The following is a 19,211-nucleotide window of genomic DNA, read 5'->3' as shown; positions in this document are numbered from 1 at the left end:
TTATAAAGTATTAGTATCGTGCATAAAAAATTAAATCTCATGTTAAAATACTAGTGGTTTTAAACAGTGTTTGTGGTTTTTTTATTGTTTCAAATTTGGAATCGTTTTGCTCAAGTGACGGTAAGTACTGTATTTATATGATTTCTTTATTTTGGATTAATAGATTTATAAAAAAATATTTGTTGAATGTCAATAGTATAAGATTGTGCTAATAAAATTATTATTTTTGTACCTTTGTTCAAAATAATGAATTAATGGCATTGAAAATATATTTATGTAAAAATATAACTATTATGTGTATCTACGTAAAGTACCCGCCTATTAATAGGTGATTCAATTTATATTCGTCATTTATTGTATGCAGATAATGAAGATAGGTAAGTACCGCCGTGTACCAATGCCTGGACATATTATTTTAGTTGCACAAATAATTATTTTAAATATACTTCAATTGTTATAAAAAATATAATCCGTCCGAAAGAAATTCTGCTTAGTTTCTTGCCAGTTCTTTTTAAATCTGTATACTAAACTGGACGGTAGGGAATAAATATTAATACACCAAATTTGACGTTCATAAGCTGCTAAAATGAATACATGTTTTTTTATTTGATTAGTGTCGACTTTGCATTATAGGGTGAAAATCTGTGGACCCATTTCAAATTTAGAATCAATATTTTGGGAATCAAAAATACCCTACACATATATATACATATATTTATAATATGAATGTAAATTTATACGCAAGTAGGTAAGCATTATAAAAAATATAACGAAATAAGATTCAATTTACAGTAATGTACAACTACATATTGACGCATCAGCAGTTTTACAATAAAATCTACCATATTACATTAGTATCAGTTCACACAAAGTAATGGCGCATCGCAACCGCTTATTTACCTGCCATCAGCATTAATAATTATTAAACATACACACTGTTCTCACAACCATTATACCATATGGGTGCCTATCCCATATGGTATAAATTGTTTTTGAGAACAGAGTGTGGGATAAGTAGAAGCTTTGACAATTATTAACTTTGCAGTGAAAGAAAGAGACAAACTTCTTATCATTCCATGGATGCACCGTTTCTTTTTCGGACTACTCTAATGCTGTTGGCCGCAGCTCGCCTTTACAGCTGCACTCCAAACTCACGGAAGTGAGTCCTTACGTGAGTTCCGTGGAGCGACTGAAGATTAACTCCTGCCTGATAAACAGGACTTTAATCTGAGGACACCGCTAGGAGTTCGAACCTCAACTCAGGCCGTCGTAATTTCGATCCCCGTTTGAATTGGACGGGGGATCGAAATTACGACGGCCTAAGTTGAGGTTCGAACTCCTAGCGGTGCCCTTTTAGGATTAAGGTTTAGGTTTAGTTAAGGTTTCTTTTTCGGACTACTCTAATGCTGTTGGCCGCAGCTGGCCTTTACAGCTGCACTCCAAACTCACGGAAGTGAGTCCTACCGTGAGTTCCGTAGAGCGGCTGAAGGCTAACTCCTGATAGACACAGCTTTAATCTGAGGGCACCGCTAGGAGTTCGAACCTCAATTAAGGCCGTCGTAATTTCGATCCCCGTTTGAATTGGACGGGAGATCGATCATGAGAATTATTAGCAATAGAAATAGATAATAAAGCGCAATAATTGTGTTGACATAACTGGCCTTCTTTTGGCTTCTTAACTTCCTATTTTAATTCAAATCAGTTCGACTATTTTATAACCAAGCAGCTTACTTTGTAAGTTGTTTCGGTTGAAGGGTTAGAATATAGCAATGAAATTTCAGGATACAGAAGCATAGTATCTTAGTTGCTTTGCCTTCATCACTATAATTACATAATGATGTGAGGTCTGTGGTACTATTCATGTGATTTAGCGGTTTAGTACATACGCATTACTCCCGATGTTCGGGGGTTCGATTCCTCGCATACAAATATTTGTATTCATCAGTATGGTTGTTAGTGTCTATCTAGGTGTTTCCTATCTATAGTATGTAAGTATTTACAAAAAAATGTATATATGTATTTGTATAAATTGACTACCACCCATAACACAATCTCTGCTTAGCTTGGGACTAGATGGAGCTGAGCATATTGTCCACGCATATTATTATCATATATTTACTAGATATGTGTGTGTTTTACTACAGCGATTATCTTTGGAAGCCCTCAAATATGAATAATTTTCCCCGTTTTTGAAACATTTTTCACCGACGATTCGCTTCTATTAGCCGTAGCGTAATGTTATATAACTTAAAGCCTTCCTCGACAAATGGACTATCCAAAAAGAATTTTTCAATTCGACCCAGTAGTTCCTGAGAATACCGCGTTCAAACAAACTCTTCAGCTTTATAATATTACCAGCTACTCGCCCTGGCTTCGCCCGCGTGTACATGTATTATACATATAAACCTTCCTTCTGAATCTATCTATTAAAAAACCGCTTCAAAATCCGTTGCGTAGATTTAAGCATACATATCAGTGACAGCGACTTTGTTTGATATAATGATATTAAGTATAGCTTATATTATATAGTTGCCATTAACCTTCAAATAAGCCATCAGATTATTTGACATGTATGACAAAAAATATGAGCAAGGCCCTGAAATGCCATCATTATCATCCCATACTTATAGCACAGGCAATATAATATTACATACTTATAGGATGTTAACGAATTGTTATTCAGGTACTGGTGATATTTAACTATGACTGATTTAATCTTATTGTGTACTAGGTGTACACGTGACTTCGTCCGCATGAAATTAACTTTATTTTTCTAAAATAAAAGTAGCCTAGTTACGCATTATTACATCAGCTACCTGCCAAAAAAAGTCCCCTCAAAATCGGTCCAGCCATTTCAGAGATTAGCCGGAACAAACAGACAGACATACAAAAATTGTAAAAAAATGATATTTTGGTGTATGTATTTATATGTACCGTATTTATATTCATATGAATGTTGTAAAAAACGATTATTTTAATATTACAAACAGACACTCCAATTTTATTTAAATGTATAGATTTATATTTGATCCTAATAAATTAGTGCTAGTTGGAAGTTTGTATTCACACGTTTCGACTTGAAAGTGTAAACTTGCAACGATTATTTAAAAGAGCAACACACAAGTTTCATGCTCATTCTTCTTGTCATGAGATAACATTCCGAAAGAGCGGTAGATTAAAAAAAATATGATGTCTATTCAAAAGTGCTTAAATTAAATTTTATTTATAACGTTTATTCAAATAAAGTTATTTGAATAAACGATTTTCTATTCTAATCTATTCTTAATCTCATTTCCATGCATTCTCGTAATTCTAAATCATCTCAATCAATCACAATATATGAAAATTGTGTTAGTTCATACGGAATAATGTTTCTTATCGCGTTCAAGCGCACGCGTGTTGGTCACGGTAGGTGGTAACGATAACATTAGGCCGCCGGCGATTTAACGACAATCACGAAATTCTCGTACGACATATTTTAAGATTCTATAGTCATATATTTTTCTCGTGAACGGATCCTACTTTTAGGTAATCGTCTGCCCTAATAACTGTGACTGATTTATTTTGTTACACACGTGACTATTTTTATTCATATCGAAGAATTAAGTTGTTCAGAATTATATTTTTGTGTGAATTTAAACTGCTATATAGCAAATATGGCAGTTTGTGTTCACACAAAATTCTCAAAAACATCATTCTGAACAACTTTATTTTTTTCTTAAAAATATAATTGGACCATAATTAATTTAGATTATAAGTTTGAACATTATTTGGTTCTATTGTCAAAGACTATACTTTTATGCGTCTGTGTCAGATACATGGTAGTATGCGTAACGTTATATGTCCTAGTTTATACAGAGGGAGGGAGGGACCTCCCTCTGTATAAACTATAAGCACAGATAACATAATATTACATCTATAAGTGTGCGAAATTTCATTCTGTTCCATTCGCGCAATTTTCAGAAAAAAGGTTTTTGCTTCATTGTATTAATATATTGATTATATGTCTTACAACATGTTATTATACATTAACTTTTGATAAAATGTATATATTCTTCTTCTATTAAGTATCTTCGGACCTCTAGAGCTATCAAAACCACGCAAGTAACAACTATGTAAAGTAAAGAATAAAATTCTAAAATAGTCGTTGGTTTTTTTTTTCGAACTAAATGCTGTTGGCCGCAACTTTACAGCTTCACAGCTTCACCGGACGATTTCGTTAGACTGCGTTCACCCTTATTCATAGTTTTAAATCAAGTGTAGCCGCGAGACGCAGTATATCGATTTCGTTCTACCATACCATAAAAGTAGCGTGAGCGTATCAATTGATCGATTGCCTTACAGGATATCTCGACATCTGTTAGTTATAGTTATATTATAATAATGTACCACAATAATATCATAATAATACATCGTCATCATCATTTCTTTTATAGTTGTTATTGTTTGGTGATTTTCATCCTCAATGACTAATATATATTTATATAAAGAACAATAATAATAATCTATAATCACAGGAGAATACACAGAGCGCCATCAGACCCAAGTTAAGCTAGCTAAAGCTTCTGTTATAGGTACTAGATAACTGATAGAAATACATTGATGTATTTTTTTTTCGTAAATACATACATATTATACATAGAAAACACCCAGATCGATATAAACAATCATGCGCATAAATATAAATATTTGTGCCGTGCGAGGAATCGATCCCGCGACCATCGGAAGTAACCACTAGAACACCGAGGCCGTCAAAAATATAAAATAAAAAATGCAAAACTTAAAAATAGGTATAAATATAATCTGAATAAAAAATATTATTATTACCTACTTCCCAAAATAATTCTTCACAAGCATTTCATTAATTATTTATACATACATATTATTATTTCACTTTTATATATTCTAACTAACCCGCACAACTTCGCAAAATTTACATACTATAAGTTTTTTTTATGTAATTGGAATGAGAAACAATCTGGGTATCAGAAAATAAAATTGCTACCGCATAGTACTTATGTCGCCATTCTCAAGGACTATGTCATTCCGGTACGCTGCCTGCAATAATGAATGGGACAAATCTTTAAATACCTATCATCTACTCCTCTTCAACGTCTTATTTATTATTACTTTTTAATGAATGATTTCATTAATGGACGATAATGAAACGGTGTTACCTCCTGCGCTAGCGATATACGCAGCCGGGGCACCAGTGGAGGGTGACAATATGAGCATAATTTTAGGTTATAGTTAGCCCATCGTGACAAATTCACAAGCAATTTATCACGATGGTTTTTGGGGGGAATGTTTACGAAAATACGAAATTTTCGTTAAAATTACAAAGTTTGCTTCACGAATTATCACGTACGTAATATAATATATAAACAAAAAAGACGAGTTGAAAACTGTCTGTTTATCTGTTTGTATGTTAAGATTTAACGTAAAAGTACGACAAAATTTTCATGGAATATATTGTTTATCTTGGTCAACATATTTACTTTTTAACTTATAGCAGGATTAACTTAAAAATTTCAAATTTTTAAAATTACGTTTTAAAACGCATACTTTAGAGTTGGTTTTCCAAAGATTATAAAATTGGAGTTAATCCAATTTTATACTAGGTGCGCAATATATGTTAAAGAAAGATGAATAACAGCCCCCAAATGGGCAATAATAAATTTTGTGAAAATGTTCAATATGCCATCTACAATTTTATTTTATTTATTAAATTAATACATTATAAACTTCAGCTAACTACAAACATGTTTATAAAGACATGTACCTACCTACATTCAAATTTTATTTTTTAGAGAAAGCAAGGCTTCTGATGTTAACATCATAACTTAGATATACTTATCATATGGAACCTTCAATTGTGCATACATTCCAAAGATATTTTTATTAATTAACTTAGAATTACTTATCACTTATGCTGTGAATACTATAAATGACGTAATGGAGTAACTTGAAGCAGTCATGCTCACTATAAGGTTCAAACTTGTGACTGCGTAATGATGTTTTTATCTTTTACCATCTCCAAAAATAAGACTTGAAGCTCTCAATGCGATAGTGTGTTTTTGATGGCATATTTTACGCTCTGTAAATTCAAATAGACTGCTGACTTCCTACAAAACTACTTACATAAAGTTTACGTCAAATAATTTACAATTCATAAAAACAGTGTTACATACATTGTATTCTTATTGTTGTACAACGTAATAAACACATACAAATAAACATTTAAATATACGTTTAAATACTAGGTAATGACCGCGCAGGTAGGTGAATCATTTTGAAGCAATACAATTACGTGACTAGTTGTCCATAGTATATAGTATTAGTAACGTGACCAGACGTCCCGTTTTGAACGGGACTGTCCCTTTTTATAAATACAAGTCCCCGTGTCCCCGGAAAGAACTTTGGGACGCAAATTGTACCGTTTTCGAAAACCGCGCGAATAGGTAGTCCTGACCTAGCGAATAGTTGTCTAGGACCATTTGGAAATTGATAACGTAATATAAAAAAATGTGTGAAGAGTTTCATTCTTATTAAAATCTTCACCAGTAGGTAGTATGAAAGCAAATTTGTTAAAACTTTATCTGAATAACTTTGAAAAAGCGTTTTTTATTGACTTATTGTTAATTGACCTAAATAAATCAATGTCCCGTTTTGAGACAGAATAAATGGTCACGTAGTAAGTATTAGTGACGTTTATCAGGATATAAAATAAATAATACACGTGTGAGAGTGACGTTGGGGAAAATACTGTGATAAGGAAGTCCAAGAGGTAAACTGCAATCAATGGCTTGATCCTGCTTCGTGTTCGAAGAAGTGATGACGAACAAACATATTGAATTTTTTTGTATACCTATCATAAAAGCGTGTTAACAATCAACTATTATAAGTCAATATATGTTTAAAGTTCAACTAACTTATCGACCTCATTTTTATTTTATACTAGCTGTTCCCGCGACTTCGACTGCATGGAATTTAACTTTATTTTTCTATAATAAAAGTAACCTAAGTTACTCCTTATTGCATCAGCTAGCTGCCAAAAAGGTCCTGTCAAAATCGGTCCAGCCATTTCAGAGATTAGTCGAAACAAACCGACAAACAGACAATTTGTAAAAAATTGTAAAAAATGTTATTTTACTGGATGTACCGTATATAAATACGCCAACAATTATTTAAAATAACAGTTTTTTACTACATGCATATGTATGCATGTAGTAAAAAACTGTTAATTCAATATTACGAACAGACACTCCAATTTTATTTATATGTATAGATAGATACATATATTTTTTAATTGTTTATTTTATTTTTGTCTTTTCTTACCTTTATGATTTGAATTTCTGTGACACACACACCACTTCCTGTATCACGCTGTTTTGGGTTGACTACAAGACTCCTTTTAAAGATAACATTTGAGAACAAATGTTCTAACATGTATTTGAAATGTTATTCTTGTATTAAAAAGCACAATAATGAATATATTTTACCTATACTACGAGGAAGGGAATTATTAATGATGTGGATTAATGACCCTATTGCTAGTAATTACCAAGTCAGGTTGACTTCCATGCGGTATCCCCTGGAAACCTGTTTAATTCTTAGCGAACCTGCCACGATGGACTAACTAACCTCATGTTCGTTCTATCGTCTTCCACCGTGGCCTACCAGTGTAAATCGTTAGCGCAGACTGGTGCGCCATTCCATAATCATCCATTAAAAAAAATACCCAGGCACAGTAAGGTTGACCATACTATATTAATGAAGATATACTGTAATAATGTAATAAAAATAAACAGACTTCAAAATATATATACATTCATCATAAGTACTGGAGACGTATTTATTTTAAATAAATAAGTAAATACAATTGACTGAATAATTTACGAGGAAATTTACATACATACCTACATTCTATTATTCAATAACAACATAGCAATACTATTTTAAGCATGCATATATGACTAGTCACACCTACATATTTAAGATTCTATGGCTTTGTTTATGTAAGTTGAAATTACAGAATAAGAGATTTTCTCGTATGATATCTCGGTCCTCCAGAATAGCAACTCTTGAGTGGTAATACCACCGTATTACCACTCAAGCGTTGCTATTCTAAATATATATGACTCAAAGGTATAGTGAAAAAATATTTCTGTATTTAACAATCTAAATATATATATCTTAAAGGTGACTGACGTAGTAATTTATCAACGCACAGCCCAAACCACTGGACGGATCGGGCTGAAAATTGGCATGCAGGTAGATGGTATGACGTCGGCATCCCCTAAAAAGGATTTTGATAAATTTCACCCCTAAGGGGATAAATAAACGCGAGCGAAGCCGCGGGCAAAAGCTAGTATAAAATAAAACTACAATAATAATTCACTAAAACCGTAAGTTCTGTATTTATAACACAAGTTGTGGTCAATATAATCAATACACCGGTTTTACTATTGACGCAAAGTGTCTGACACACATACTACGTTATTACAATAATATTGTTAACTTTATATGCTCTGCTCTCATTCTTTCAGTGTTTAAGTGAATTTAGAGAATATTACACATTAATATAAATACATTTATACTATATAAAATAGCTATTTATTGAGTCAATATTGAATTTAATATAATGATAAATTAGTTACATTATTTAAAAACACTCTTTTATATTGTGGTAAGATTTTTTAATATTTATAGCTATTATACGCTTTGTTCTCGTTCAACCACTTGCTGTTTATTGCTGTTAACACTCGATTTGCTGTAATGAACTGATCGATCCCCCCGTCCAATATAAAACGGGGATCGAAATTAAGACAGCCTGAGCCGGGGTTCGAACACCTAACGGTGCCCACAGACTAAGGTCGTATCCGTCAGGCAGAAGTTAGCCCTCAGCCGCTCCATAAGTCCTTCCGCGGGGTTTTGGAGTGCCATCTGCACTCGCCCTCTATCGGCGGTGAAGCTGATACGGCGGCCGTTAGAGATAGTGCAATTTGAATATTTTGAAAAAAAAAATATTCGATAGTTCTATGTTAAATATTCGATCATTACTGTTCTCATAAAATCAATATAAATTGTTTAAAAAATATAGGTATGCAATTACTTATTACCCACGGCTTCGTCCGTTATTTTAGAAAAGATAACTTTAATAAGATTAGTTTTTTATCGTGAGCAGATATTAAATAGACTGACAAACAGATAAATTTTAGAATATTTGACTATATAGGTATAGTATGGCTGTCAGTAAAACCACAGTATACCTAATGCTACTAGTGAAACCGCAAAGATTTTTTACAATACTCAATAATACAATTTGCGGTTTCTATAATAGTGTTATTATTTAATTTTGTTTTTTTTATTATAATAGTGCTATTATTTAATTTTGTTTTTTTTTATTATAAAGTGGTGGATTTGTCATGAAACCGAGAATAAGACCTAATTCTGGCTTCGAGCAAAATACCTTTAAGTAACCAAGCGCAATCTAGTCAAGTAAGCAGACCTTGTGTTATCTGTACTAGACAACTGATATAAATACTTAGATATTTTTTTATAAATACATACATAAAACAACCGACCGATACAAACAATCACACTTATGAATACAAATGTTTGCACCGTATGCGGAATCGTACCCGCGACCATCGGAAGTAAAGCGGTGTGCTATACTACTAGACCGCCGAGACCGTCAAACCTTTAGTAGCATTATCAAGATCTATTTATTTAAAACAACATTTATTTAAAAAAGCAGCAAGCTTATTTTTCTTTCATTTTTTTGTTATGAGAAAATGGTACATTATTTTTAAGTATATATACAACTATATCCAACCTTTCACTATTTAAGTAAGCTGTCATAAGGCCCAAAGAAATCGGCTTAAACCTTCATCAAAGCAACATCAAAGAATTGATTGTGGAAACACGGACACAAAAACCACGTATTTTTATAACAAACAACTCCCAATATATGTCAGAGGACGCAGGCTTTCACAATGGTACCTGTGTGAATAGATTTCATACATCTTCATCATTCTTTCACCACTGTGTGGAGTCTACGTCTACCTGATTTATGATGAATCTCAGTCATTTTGATTTGTATACTCGCGTGAACGTTGGTGATAACGAGTGCAACAAAACGAGCTTCAACAACCGTTATCAAGTTCTTTAAATTAGAAATAGAAATTATTTATTCAAATAAACTAAATATAAGCGCTTTTGAATAGTTCTATTTTCATAATTCTACCGCTAATACGGAACGCAGAATGAATCACAAAATGAATGAGTAAGAAACTTGCGTGTTGCTCTTTTAAATAAATGTTGTTAAGAATTACATTTTTAAGAATAATGTATGAAAACAATCTGCTAAGTAACAAAGTTGATATAAATAAATAAATAATTGTATAACTAAATAAATCATAGTTATCAGAGCAGACCAGAAGCACCTTTATTTAGGTTTATTTAATTCTACGCAGACTCAACACAAGAAGAATGAGATAGAAACTTGCGTGTTGCTCTTTTAAATAAATATTGTTCAGAATTACATTTTTAAGAATTTTGTGTGATAACAATCAGCAAAGTAACAAAATTGAAATAAATAAATAGTTATTTAACTAATCAGTCAGTCATAATTATTTGAAGTGTACCTGAATACAAAAATAAAGAGTGTAGCTATGATTTTGCCCTTATTCTTTTATTTCAAATATGGTTTTTTTTTTCAACTAACATACCTATTTTGTAGTTCTTCTCCACTGGGGCCCCACCATCTTAATCCGATAACGCAGGCGGCTGCCCATGCATCCATTAAAAAAACGGTTACTAAAGTCCAGCCGCTCAGGTCGCTTTGGTCACATCACTACAAAAACAAACAGTTGACATAACCTTGAAACAGCGCAGTTTGATGTGATTTTAAAAATGTCAAATTACATCAAACTGTTTATATTTGTTAAGTAGGTAATAATTCGAGCCCAAAATTAATACGTTTCTTGTAAGTTGTAACAATTATTAAATTTTTAACGTTATCACTCGTTAATAAACCAAATAGAAGATATTTCAAATTTTACCGAAAATTGTACGTCAGTTCAAAGTTACATCACCCATTCGATCCCGATGAAACGACAGACGAAAGTCTAATTTACAATACTTATAGGTATATCTATTATTATTGCTCATTCCCTGAACTCTAAACTGTGAGTAACGTGATGCAGTACACTGCTCACTTTGCTCATTCCCTGAAGTTTGAGCTATCGGTGACGTGTTTACTTAATCCAACCGTCCTCCGTGACCACTACACCGTATAGTGGATTATATTCATGTACGGCCAGCAACATACGAAATTTACAGTTTTTTTTCTTGAAGCAATATTCTTGTTCCAGCCCTTTATGTATGGGAGTTAACTATTTTTTTTATTTAATAACAACCAAAAAACATACGACTTCTGGACTACAACAATATACATATTAAACTTTACATATTTATTATAAGGAGGGAGAAATACTTTATTATTTGTTTGTATTGAATAGGCTTCGAAACTATAAGACCGATTTGAAAAATTCTTTTTTTACCAATACGTACATTATCATATAACTTAATGAATATAATGATAAAAAAAATCATTAAAATAATAATATCTGAACTTTCTTCATAATCGTTTTACTGAACCCGACGCAAAAAAAGGTGTATATTATGAGTGTGTCATAAAATTTATAAAAGTACATTTTTTTTTATTTAAACATAAATAGGTAAATATTTGAGAAATATGGACTGTAGATAATACTATCGCATTATTATTTACTAGCTGTGCTTGCGGTTTCACTCGCGTGAAATTTATAGCCTATGTGTTATTCTGTAGTTTTTGCGTAAAAGAGTAACAAACATCCATCCACACTCACAAACTTCCGCAATTATAATAGTTTTAAGATGTAACACAAAATAACTTGTCACTTCAAATAAAAAGCTGTAATAGAATAACAAAACGACAACAATTCTCAAATGCAGCAGATTAATCAATTTAACAGATGAAAGATTCAAACCATTACCCACCTATTAACCCAAAGTAATAACTCAACTACGACGGCCACTACGGCTATGTAGCCATTTTGTAAGTAATATTTGACGACCTGGATGGTCTAGCGGATTAATACACCGCTTTACGTCCGATGGTCGCGGGTTCGATTCTTAGCACAAACAATTGTATTCATGAACATTGTTGTTTGTATCGGTCTGGGTGTTTTTTATCTATAATATGTATGTATAATATTTGCAAAAAAAATCTGTGTATTTGTATCAGTTGTCTAGTGCCCATAACACAAGTTTTAGCTAGCTTAACATGGGCCTAGATGGCGCTGTTTGAATTGTCCCGAGATTACTATTATCCTTATAATATCATTAAAGTCTATATCTAATATTATTAAGCCACAAAAAGACTTACATCCAGAGCCGTAATACACCACTGGCCTCTGGAAACCGCTTGTTTAATTTCGGGTCAATTCGACTTTCGCGCAAGCGGGAGCAACATTTCATCATCAATAATATAATAAATACTAGAACTTAGACAGATAATATTATCGTTATCAAAGAAATCGCTTGTTCCACGTCTATTCTTCGTGGTAGTAACATTGCTGTCAATGTACCACTTCAGGTTGAACTCCACTGTCTTCCCGGAAACCTTCGTGATTAATGCCTGAAGAAAAATTGGTCATAATAGACTAACTGGTCTGACCTCGTGTATATGTTATTCTTTACTGGTGCCCCGCCAACGTATATCATTATCCAAGGCGGGTACACCATACAATCCTTACTAATATTATAAAAGCTAAAATAACCCTGTCTATCTGTCTGTCTGTCTCGCTTTAACGCCAAAACTACTGAGCCGATTTAAATGAAATTTGGTAGGTACACAAATAGTCTCGACCCTGAGAAATACTAAGTAATACTAATATAAGGACATAAGCTATTTTTAATACGAAAAAAGGGTTGAAAATGATATGCAACCTTGATAATTCTTCCATACGGAAGAATCATCATTTTTAAAGTTAATTAAATATAAATAAATATCACATTCAAAGTCTATAAAAACTTTACCCTCAGGGAGTAAAATAAAATAGGGGATGAAAGTATGGCAAATTGGCATTCGTCGTCTATTCAACGCGGACGAAGTCGCGGGCACAGATCAAATCAATAAAAAAAAATACTGCAGCTTAATAAATCGTTTTAAATACTGACATAACTTTTTTTTACAGAATGATATGCCAAGATGACGCTGTCCAACAGCCGTCAGCAATTCTTGGCGTACGAGTCGCACGGCGCTGATGACATCCAATATGGAAGAAAGGGCGGAATGTTCGTTTCTACATGCGTATGCGTCAGTTTGGTGATCTTATCAGTCATCGTAGCTGCCCTAGTTGGCGTTTTAGTATACTTCATAACTTATTTTAAGGTTGGTAAATGTATAATTAAGTATCGTATATACTTCTGCTTACCGAATGAGTGGTAGAATAAAAAAATATGACTATTCAAAAGTTTTTATATTGAGTTTATTTGAATAAAGCCGAATGAGCAATAAAATAAAATATATGACTGATCAAAAAATTGCTTGTATTGAATTTATTAGAAAAAAAACTATTTCTGTCTATCTACCTACTTACATAATTATCTAGTGTATATATATATATATATATATATATATATATATATATATATATTCTTTAAAGGATGAATATAAGTTAAAGTTTTTTATACTAGTGACAAGATGCCTATCAGACCTGAATGATACGAGCGTGAGTTGGAGACGACTTCAGACTTGTTGCTCGCAAATAAATTCACACATATTACTACTATTACAATGTAATTAATTTTTCTGCGACCAAATAATATCTAATTTTTCCTCTAATGGGTAACTAGACGCCTAACTATTGGGATAATACTTAGGTGTCTACAATAACAAGGGAGATAGGAGGGCTTACTCACTTATTAAATGGATACTCGGGTGATCATTGGTCATATTTGATATTTTATTAAAATATATATCTATAGGTATTCCAATTTTCATATATTCTGCTTAATGTTAACGTAGGTAATAGTGAAATTGCAAATCTTTTTTGTTCAATTAATAATTCTTTTTTCTGTTATATTATAAAAATAACGTAATAGCGTCAATATTATAAAAATAATGTATATAATAGCAATTTAACTGTATACAGAATAGGTACCGGAATGACCAATAGGTACCGCTAGTCGCATAGAGAGCACTTATGGCCCAAAAGTCTTTCATAAAATGAGTCATAGTGTTTTTGCAAACGTTAGTAGACATTAAATATCTCAGCACGTAGCAATGATCACCATTATTTTATAGAACTTTGCGAAGTCGGTGACGTACGGTTAAATATCATCGCTTAATTTTAGTATTATTAAACAAAACGATATCTAGTGACCTAAAAGTCAAGATCAATTTCATTGAAATAGACAATCATACATAAAAAACGAATTTAAAACCGCCTATCTGTATCATAGTGCCCTTTTATCTCTACGTTCAGGGACGGAAGTAACGAAATATCAAATTCACGAGACCCGTCTCAAGCGATCTTTTGACTTTTGCTATTTAAAAAAAGTAAAACGTCAAAATGACAACCCATTGCTAAAGAAAACGCTGAATTTTAATTCGATATAAATAATGAAATAATATGAATATTGTGTAATAAACGCAATTATTACCAAAATGTGAGATAGAATTATTAATTTAAAATATTTCTGTGACAAGTTTCATTCATTACCTGTGATATTTTCGTTGTTATAATTTGAAGATGTGTGTGAGATTATTTATCGCTTTAATTATATTTAATTCGACGATTGTTAATGGTATTAATAAAACTGTAAGTAATAATAATAATAGATAATGTTTTCTCTCTAATACATTTAGAATTATGATATTAATTTCATTAATTATCTATAAATAACTATCCTAAACTTTTAGCCGTTATTGCGCTGAAATATTTGTATTCAAGTTTTCACATCAAGAAATATATACGTAATAATATATACTCGGTACAAAAATATATTTTATATGCTTTATCTAATATACAATTTATAATTAATCTATTTTATACAGATAATTTCTGTCATAAATTATTTATTTACTCTATCGAAAAATTGTATGATACAAAAATTAATTTATTATCTGAAATTATTAAAGTTCCCTATATTATGTCTCGTTTATCAGGTACCTATAATATTTGTACAACCAATAATCAGTGCAAACTAGTCAGTTTAAAATGTAATAAAATTTGAACTTAATCTATAATATTATACACTTTTCAGATCTCTCATGGCCAAACAACAGAATTCTGGGATGAAACAGAGCCCTTTGGCCTGGCGAACTCACCATCTCCAGACCTTAGGCTCCCTTCCAGTGTGGTACCGAGTTTCTATAGATTAAAACTTACCACAGACTTGGAGAATTCAAATTTCTCGGGTGAAGTGTATATAACGATCAGGGCCAATCAGAGAGTTAAGGAGATAATATTGCACTCCAAAAACCTCAGTATTAATGCAGACGCTAAACTCACAGAGCAAATATATGAGAAATTTGATGTATTACTTGGTAGATCAAAACGAGATATCAGTGAGAATATTACTGTTCCATTAGTAGATAATGTTACTAGTACAGTTGTAGAGAATATTACAGAATCTAGTACGAGAAATGAAACTACTGAAAATGGAACAATTGTTACTGAAACACCTATATCTATAGAGCCTGACACTACTCATGTAACAGAGACAACTCCAATGACACCTATAGACACCCAAATAACTCATAGTACGGTCCGGAATATTAAAATCCTGTCAATAACAGAAAGTACTGGAGACAGGCTAATTCTGACATTAGCTTCATCTCTCACACCTAATGTGGATTATACACTGCAGTTATCATTTAAAGGAGATATTTCGAATTCATTAACTGGTTTCTACAAAAGCACATACACAAACAGTCAACAGGAAGTCAAGTATGTATTTAAATTAATGTTTCCTTTAATTAGTATTTAATCCAATCAATTATATTATTAAAGGTGTTGGAATTTATTGTTACCATGCTGAATATTAAACATTTCCATTGACATCAGAGGATATTTAGTCATAAACAATCTTGAGTAATGTAAAATAAAATCACATTTGTTGACTGAAATATAATTTAAATTCATGTTTTGTGTAGCAAATGTATTCTTAAATAAACTAATTCTTAATACTAACTACAAATTGTTTCAGAATACTGAAAGGAATAATTTTCATTGTGTCATTTTTTCTGTATTCTTATAACAACTAAATATATTTAAAACATTTAATTATTAAAATATTAAATTTATTTAATCCACTACTAGTCTATAAATTACTATTTTAATTTCTGTCTTTCTGTCTGGCAATAGTAAACACTGGTAACAAATCTAATTTGAAAATCAATGAAAGAATTATTCTCTGTCTGTTGAGTTACTGATATATATTTTCAGAGAAATGTGGAAAAATTGATTGTTTAATTCACCATAACAGTAACTTTAAAAACAAATAAAAACAAAATTACTACATATGTATGTCTAAAATGAGAGTAAGGGCATTTGTTATCTATACATATAAATAAAATTAGAATGTCTGTTTGTAATATTGAAATAACAGTTTTTTACTACATGCATATGAATATAAATATGGTACATACACCAAAATAACATATTTTACGATTTTTGTCTGTCTGTTTGTTCTGGATCTCTGAAATGGCTGGACCGAATTTAACGGGACTCTTTTTGGCAGATAGTTGATGTAATAAGGAGTAACTTAAGCTACTTTCATTTTAGAAAAATAAAGTTAAATTTCACGCGGACGAAGTCGCGGGTACAGCTTGTTATTAATAAAAACAATATCATAATGCCTCTTTCCTATTCTTGTGATATTGAAACCACAGGTTCTAATAATAGGGACTAGTATTGAAATTGCGAGTTCTGACATGTTTTTCTTATCATCTTCCACTGGTGCCCGCCAGCTTAAACTGTTAGCGCAGACAGGTGCACCATTCCATTATGACCCATTAAAAAATCATGTGATTTGTTAAAATATTTCAATGATGTTTTAAAAAATATTATTCTATGTGCAAGGTAGAGGCGCCATATCGTATGATCTGCCGCAACTCGTGTCTTGCATCATTCTCTCTTAATCATTTTGCTTGTGATGAGTCAGCACTCTGAATGAGACATAGAATAAACAAAATATGATTATTCAGTGCTATTAGTGTATTAAGTTTATTCAAATTCAAATTATCTTTATTCGTGTAGGTCTATTACAGTTTCTTATGATATGTCAAATCTACTTTCAGTTCGGAATGATATCGAGATGAGAAGAAACTCAGCTCGTATTTCTTTCAAATAATAGTGGAACATGTTTATAATAATACCCAGTCATTAAAATTCAAAATTGGGAGAATAGAGTGACCACCAGCACATGCTATCGCAAAGAACAAAAAATTTAATCAGTGTTCGCAACCTGAACAGACCAGTTCCCCACATGCCACACCCGTTCACGAGTATGACGGACGAGCCAGCCATCTTTGCACTTAACCATAGTTGAGGGGAACCTTATTTGAATAAAGATTATTACTATTTCAGAAAATTAGGTGCTACCCAGTTTGAACCAACTTCAGCCAGAGCTGCGTTCCCATGTTTCGACGAGCCGGCATTCAAAGCGAAATTCGAAATAAGCATTGCACATCCAACAAATATTACAGCTCTGTCCAACATGAAAGTTATCAATGAAGAACCAATGTAAGTCACATTTTTACTTAATTATAATAATAATAATATCCCTGGACAATACACACAGCGCCATCTAGTCTCAAGCTAAGCAGAGCATCACTGATAGGGACTAGAAAACTTATATATATATATACCTTTTTTTATGGAAAATACATACATAATATTAGTGAAACAATGTTTGTACCATGCGAGGAATCGAACCCGCGACCATCGAAAATAATGCGGCATCAATTAGCGAGCTAATTACTAATTCAATTTACAAATTTTGATATCAGTAAAAAAATATTATTATCTTATTTTGTCCAGGAATATTACCGTAAGAATTTTTTTATCATATGGAAAAATTTTCAAAAGGTCGCCCGCCCGCTTGAAGGCGACAGGCGGGTGTATGGGATGTGCTTGTTTGATTATAATTACATATTTTTTCATTATCATAATGTATGGTTGGTTGAAATACAATGATTCTTTATGTTCCTTCTTCTTTTACGCAATCTTCTTGCTCATTCTTCCCGTGATGAGTGGGTTCCGAATGCTGGTAAAATAATGCTATTTAAAAATGCACTTATTAAATTTATTCGTATAAATATTATCTCAATTACTTTCCAATTATTTCTTATTCTTCTTCACACATTTACAGTATTTGCGTTCCGAATGAGTGGTAGAATAAAATAATATAACTATAGTGTTTATTTTAAGTTTATTAGAATAAATATTATTTCTATTTCTTTCCAATTGATTCTTATTCTTCTTCACACATTCACTGCACTGAGAGACCAGAATGGTAATGAACACAATTTGTGTTCCGAATGAATGGTAGACTAAAATAATATGTCTATGAAGTGTTTATTTTAAGTTTATTAGAATAAATATTATTTCTATTTCTATTACTATTTCTTTACATTTAATTCTTATTCTTTCTTCACACATTTACAGCACTGAGAGACCAGGGTGGCAATGGACACACTTCGACAGGTCCGTCAACATGTCCACATACCTTGTTGCTTACATATTATCAGACTTCAAATCACTGAATACCACTTACCTAAGTAAAGACAACATAACCAAACCAATCAGGGTATGGACCAGACCAGAACTGATAGATAAAGCTAAATACGCTATTAGCATTACGCCCAAACTGTTGGATTATTATGAAGACCTCTTCGGAGTTCCATATGCATTAGATAAGCTAGATCTAATAGCGATACCGGATTTCTCGAGTGGTGCCATGGAAAATTGGGGCCTAATCACTTTTAGGTAAGTACAATTTTATTTGACACGTAAAATTGGTAATATCTGGTTTTCTACCGATATGATTAAAAGTCGCTAAAGAGATCATAGAGTAATGCTTTAAAATTAGTTACATTTAATTACTTTGGATTAAGTAAAGAACACAAGGCAAATAAAATTTCATAAGGTTGT

At 32.0% G+C, this 19,211-nt stretch overlaps 1 protein-coding gene across 1 annotated transcript in view; it reads left to right on the top strand.

Annotated features, from left to right (window-relative positions):
• Positions 1 to 19,211, top strand: part of LOC131844740 (aminopeptidase N-like) — a 29,705-nt gene continuing 10,494 nt past the window's right edge. The window contains exons 1-5 of the mRNA XM_059193699.1: positions 1 to 120; positions 13,245 to 13,441; positions 15,319 to 16,004; positions 17,646 to 17,801; positions 18,726 to 19,046. Of these exons, the coding sequence (XP_059049682.1) occupies positions 13,259 to 13,441; positions 15,319 to 16,004; positions 17,646 to 17,801; positions 18,726 to 19,046 (1,346 nt within the window). The 5' untranslated portion in view covers positions 1 to 120; positions 13,245 to 13,258. The remainder of the gene's footprint in view (positions 121 to 13,244; positions 13,442 to 15,318; positions 16,005 to 17,645; positions 17,802 to 18,725; positions 19,047 to 19,211) is intronic.

This window comes from Achroia grisella, unplaced genomic scaffold (genome assembly GCF_030625045.1).
Source record: "Achroia grisella isolate CSIRO2021 unplaced genomic scaffold, CSIRO_AGI_Agris_v1 utg413, whole genome shotgun sequence".
Taxonomy (NCBI): Eukaryota; Metazoa; Arthropoda; class Insecta; order Lepidoptera; family Pyralidae; genus Achroia; species Achroia grisella.
The sequence above is the reverse complement of the archived record's forward strand: the minus strand, read 5'-3'. Positions and strand labels throughout refer to the sequence as shown.